The sequence below is a fragment of the Belonocnema kinseyi genome, chromosome 5, assembly GCF_010883055.1.
Source record: "Belonocnema kinseyi isolate 2016_QV_RU_SX_M_011 chromosome 5, B_treatae_v1, whole genome shotgun sequence".
In the NCBI taxonomy this organism is placed as follows: Eukaryota; Metazoa; Arthropoda; class Insecta; order Hymenoptera; family Cynipidae; genus Belonocnema; species Belonocnema kinseyi.
In genome coordinates, this window is record NC_046661.1 from 25,398,216 (window position 1) to 25,404,333 (window position 6,118).

The 6,118-nt window shown below is 31.2% G+C and overlaps 1 protein-coding gene across 2 annotated transcripts in view; it reads right to left on the minus strand.

Moving 5' to 3' along the window:
• LOC117172855 (Bardet-Biedl syndrome 2 protein homolog) overlaps positions 1-6,118 on the minus strand; it is a 1,136,351-nt gene that overhangs the window by 1,122,618 nt on the left and 7,615 nt on the right. Inside the window, exon 2 of one of the 2 annotated variants that reach the window (XM_033361113.1) lies at positions 5,072-5,266. In XM_033361113.1, coding sequence (XP_033217004.1) covers positions 5,072-5,266 — 195 coding nt within the window. Of the gene's footprint in view, positions 1-5,071; positions 5,310-6,118 lie in introns of those variants that run through there. The other variant, XM_033361114.1, reaches the window with a different exon arrangement.

Genomic DNA, 6,118 nt, shown 5'->3' on the forward strand with positions numbered 1-6,118 from the left:
ATCTTTTATATTTTTTAAAATAATTAGATATTAGCACAAAATTTCAATTAATATTCCTGTAACATTGAATAAACCATATTCTGGTTAAAAGTATCTTCAGTAATTTAATGTAACGATTGAAGAATTATGAGAAACAAATTTCAATTTTATACATAATAACAATTCATTAAAAATAACAGCTGTTATTGAAAGTGAAAATAGAAAGACACAAAACGGAAATAATTATCGGCGATCGATAAAACTAGAAATCTAGTTTCTTATTCAGATCAATTTTATACGTTAAAGAAAGATATCGCCATGAAATAAACCATGCGATTAACTTGACCATGTAACATTTCGCCTCCATGCGCTATTAATGGAGGTTATGAGTTTTTATGTATAGGATTATGTCGTTTTTCAAAAAATCTTATTTCCTGCTTTTAATATTATTTTTCATGATTTAACCAAAAACTACGCGTCCTATAAAAAAATCATTAGTAACAAATTTGTAGATCTTTTTGTATCTTACCTATTTTGACAGCAAAATGAATTTTTTTGTGGTTAAAATCAAAAATGTTGTTTAAAAAATTCTGGTTAACGTACACAATCTTTCTTTTTGCTCTCTATAAACGTTTGCCAAAGTGCAACCTTAAGTGATTTCTTTGAAAAGTTATCCGGTATACATACGACAACGACGACAGACAGACATCGTGATCGGGTATCGATATGCCGAAAAGCAATTTCTCAGGATATAATTTTCTCCGAAAGTCGGCAACTTCAGCACCTACTCAGTTCACAATGCAAAGTAAAATAGAAGCGTGACCAGCGATTATTAAAAAATTTGAAGGTCTGTAAATGAAGTTAATTTATTTTTATAATGATGCAACCGATGGCGACAATAGTAGATATCTTAAAGATTGATGAATTGAACCGCAGAAGGGAACTTTCTTTGAAATATTATTAAAAATACAGAGAATTATTGATTAACAAAAATATACATGAAGTATATTAGAAAATTATAGTAATTGAAAAGTTGTACTGGTCTGAGTACCAATCCTGGTGGGCTAGGTGTTAAGGGCATATATTTTTCAAAAAAGTTTGGTTAAGAACTGAAATTTGAAATACCCGCTTGTTTTTTAAAGGGCTCTTCATGCTAATAATTAATGCTGGTAGTCAAGGTATTAAAAGTAAATTCTCTCCTAGGAAGGTAGGTTAAAATCTGAAATTTAACATAGCCAGGTGATTTTATACAGGACTCATCGTACTAGAAATTTAAGATGTATCTTCCCCGAGGAAGATTGGTTCAAAATTTAAATTTAAAGTACATGCATGATTTTAAAAGGGTCTGGTCATACTACAAATTGATCATGGCTTTCCAGGAATTAAAAATGCATCTTCCCCGAGGAAGTTTTGTTGAGAATTAAAATTTAACATACCTGGATGATTTTAAAAAGGTTTGGTCGTACTAAAATTTGATACTGTTTGTCTACCCTGGCGGACCGAAGGAACCGAATGGAGTCTCTACAAAGTACCCGTAAAGACCCCATTGGGTTCCTTTTTTAATACCTCGAAAAAACAGCAAAATCAACTTTAAAATTGTTGAAATTTCGGTTCGACGTTACAATTCCGTATAAAAGGTCACGGAATAATCGCAATAGTTTTTTTTGTAACGGTAAAAAAGTTAAATATAAGACGTATAACGCCTGTTGACTGCTACACTTCAAACGCATCGCCTGTAAGTAGCAGTCAACAGGCGTTATACATATTATATATATTTTTTTTAACTTTTTACCGTTGCAAAAAAAACTATTGCGATTATTCCGTGACCTTCTATAGGTAATTTCAACGTAGAATCCGAATTTCAACAATTTAAAAGTTGATTTTGCTGCTTTTCGAGTTTTTAAAAGAGGAACCCAATGGGGTCTTTACGGGTACTTTGTAGAGGCTGCATTCGGTTCCTTCGGTCCCCAGGGTAAACAGACAGGATCAAATTTTAGTACGACCAAACCTTTTTAGAATTATCCAAGTATTTTAAATTTCAATTCCAAACCAAACTTCTTCGGGGAAGATGCATTTTTAATTCCTAGACTACCAGGATTAATTTTTAGTTCCAGTCCTTTTTAAAATCATGCTTGTATCTTAAATTTCATTTCCTAACCAAACTTCCTCGGCGAGGATTTACTTTTAATACCTAGACTACCAGCATTCATTATTAACATGTCGAGGCCTTTGAAAAAACCAGCAGGTATTTGAAATTTCATTTCTTAACCAAACTTCTTTGAAAAATATGTACTCTGAACACCTAGACCAACAGGATTGTTACTAAGAACAGTACAACTTTTTAATCACTATAATTTTCTAATCGTTTCAATGCGTATTTTTGTTAATCAATAATTCTCTGTATTTTCGAATATATTTCAGGTAAATTTCTCTTTAGTGGTTCACTTCATGAACCTTAAAGATATGCAATATTCTTGCGATCTGTTGCATCATTTTGAAAGAAAATTAACGTCATTTACCGAAATTTGAATTATTTAATAATCGTTTATCACTCTTTTATATTACAATGCATAGTGAAACGAGTATGCCCTAAAGTTGCCGATTTTCATATTTTTTCGAATTCAGGGGGTCTCGAAAAGTGGAAATTTAAAGAAATCCGCGATAACCAATTTTTACATAGAACAAATACCTGTTGTACTTTTAGTACAACAGGTATTCAGACAACAGGAGTATCAGACATTTTAAACAAAATGTCTGATACTCTAAATGATATAAAGCTTTATTCCTTACCCAAATTTGAATACACTGCAACTCTGCAGGATCACAATAATAAGTTGATCTCTACTTCAGAATTTAATAACTTCATTTATTCCTACCAAGCTAAAAAACGAAGAACCTACTCAGCCATCTGCCCGAGAGGCTATTGTCTTCCAAAAATTCATAAACCTGATATTCCTTGAAGACTAATCGTTTCAACTATAAATGGCCCATTATATCAATTATCTGATTTCTTATCCAAAATTTTAAATAATATTATTGAAGAAAATGAGTCACGTGTCAATGATAGCTTATCCTTTGTTCGAAAGATCAAACTATGCCGGATCCCTTGTGATTACAAATTTGTTTCTTTGGATGTAGTATCTATGTTCAACAACTTTCCCACACCTGATTTTCTTGACTGTAGCTCAAAGATGGTCTGAAATTTCTAAATTTACTGATATTCCCCTTCATCATTTTTGAGATTGTATTAAACTATGTTTTAATTCCACCTTTTTCAAATTTGATGGTTTTATTTATAAACAGGAAAGTGACTTAGCTATGGGTTCTCCTCTCTCACATATATCAGCTAATTTAGTTATGGAGAAACTCGAATCGCACTGCCTCAAAAATCTCCCTTTTTCAGTTATTTGCTTTTTCAGTTATGTAGACGATATAATTACAGCTGTTACAAAAGATAAAATCTATTTAGTTCTACAAAAGTTAAATTCTTATCATCCTAATATTAAATTCACCATATAAATTGAACAAAATTCAAAAATTAGTTTTCTGGACACCCTTGTTATTCGATGTGATAGTTTTGTGAAAATTGATTAGTTTCAGAAGCAAACGTCGTTTGATCGCTACTTAATTTTAACTCTTTTCATCCTTATTTGCATAAAATTGGCCCAGTCACAGGTATATTCTACAGAGTTCTTAGAATATCAGATCCAGAATTTAGATTCAAAAATATAAATTTAATCAGAGATACCTTAAAGGATCATGGTTTTCCAACATGCCTAATTAACAATTGTTTAAAAAATAAACTTTCCGATTATATAATACTGAATTTACTTCTAAATCCAATAGTAATAAAAAAGTCTCTTATGCTGATTTCACAGTTTCTCCATATATAAAAGGTGTATCGAAAAAATAGGACAAGTTTAAAAAAAAACATAAGATCAAAACAATTTACAAACCAACTAATAGTTTCTCAAAATTGTTTAATAATCTTAAAGATCCACTTCCCAAAAATAAATTATCCGGAGTTGCTTATAAATACAATTGCGCTGTCTGTCCCTTTTCATATGTAGGTGAAACAGGAAGACCTATAGAAACATGTGGTCCTGAGCACAAATACTCTATCTCATATACAGATAAAGTAGCTTATACAGCGCTTACAAAACATTATATTGGTACCGGTCATAACTTCGATTTGGATAAATTTAAAATTCTATCATTGGAGAAAAATGGAGACCGTATAAAAATAGTTGAAAATTTCTTCATCAATAAAATACCTAATACTGCCAATCTTAAATATAAAAATAATTCATTTCCGGACATTTACAAACCTTTTACAAAATTTTAATCTTAAATATGTCGTTAAAGTTCCTTTCTATCTCCTCGTAATTTTTCCTTTGTTAGTTAGTCATTCATATGTCACGTTCTCAGTAGGAGGTCGGGCTTTTGTTCTTATTTATTTTATAATTTTATTTTTGATTTCTCTTTCGTCATTTATTATTTTTTGTGAACTGTGTTCTCTGTTTTTAAATTTTACTACAACCTATTTTTGATTTTTAACTTATTACCAGGTGTGTTCTGTAGTTTTACTGTATTTTGTGTTTTCCTTATTGACCTTTTGTTTTTCTGTTGATTTACAACGATAGTATTAGATTCTCTTTACACGTTAAAAATTGAGGGCCTCACTTTATGAGACAACCCGTCTCTTTCCTTACAAAAAATTTTATTTTTTAAGAATTTTCTTTTTTATTTGTATCCTTTTTTACAGACTGAATCAATGTTTTTGACTGATGAGGGTCCAAAACGGTGACCAAAACGTCTCGAGTCAAATTATTCGTTGCTCATTTTACTTTCATTTCCACGAATTTATTCTCTTTGCAAAACTAGTACCTGCTCATTATGATGAGAATGCAACAATAAGATAAGTGTTACGAGTTTCATTGATAAAATAGTAAAACTACTGAGTTACTACAAACTTTAAAGAATATCTGGACTTTTTTTAGTACTATAACAACTTGCAACGTGTTACTAATAAATAACTGCGTATGCTTAGACGTTTTATAAATTATTTTCAATCAGTTTATGTTTAACAAACCTGCCTGCCGATTTCTAATTCAGCAAGTTCTCCACTCCAAGCCAATCGTCCATCAGATTTTTCCTGTTCCAAACTTTTGAATGATTCTCTGTGAGGGCTATGAATGAGGACAGTTCCCGCAGAAGTTGCAGCTGCTAAACATGTATGAGATCCATCAAATTTTCCACTTATGATCAAAGCTGATTCAACACGTCTCTGTAAATTTAAAGAAAACGCAGCCATGCTTCTAAAAACACAAAGCACCTGTACTATACGACGTGCAGGTGTGGCGGACAATAAACCTAGATTATTGATTTTTCCTGCCATTTATTTCCCACCGCATTCGTACCATTGCCTCCGAATCTAATCAATTTCTTAGCCGAGTGTACACGGCAGTAAGCAGCGGTACACCTAAATTTGTCTTAAATTCTATTTAAAAAATATGAAAGCATGTAATTTGGTATATGTGTCTTTCGTAACCTACAAAATTTGTGTGATAAGGTGACGATTTTTCGCACCTTTTTCAAAACAAAACTTTATTTAAAAATACGTTATTTTCTAAAATGATTGGGACAAATAAATTTTCCCTTTTAATCCTAATAGGGGTTTTTCATGGTTTCTAAATACGCACGGAAATATTAAAGCGTTTAGACTTTACGAATAAATAGTAACAATTTTTCATTAAATTAAAAATGTTGTTTCCTTTCAAAAAATGCACGCGGAGAAATTATTTTTGGTAAAATTTGACATGAAAATATTTATTTTTATAAGAGTTCGATTGCAATCTTTGATATAGTCGGAAAAATAGTACTAATTACCAGAGCGATACAAAAAATACTTTTTCCATATAGATTATAAATATACTCGAATATAAATATAAGTTACGAAATGGGTTTGAAAAATAAGCATTCCCAATGGGAATGTGCAATGAGAAGAAAAATCATTGAATTTAGTGCTTAGCGATCAATTTTGATTTAGAATAAGAAATTCAGTGCGAAATAACGTAATATCCCTGGCGGACCGAAGGAACCGAAAGGTGCCTCTACAAAGTACTCGTAAAGACCCCAT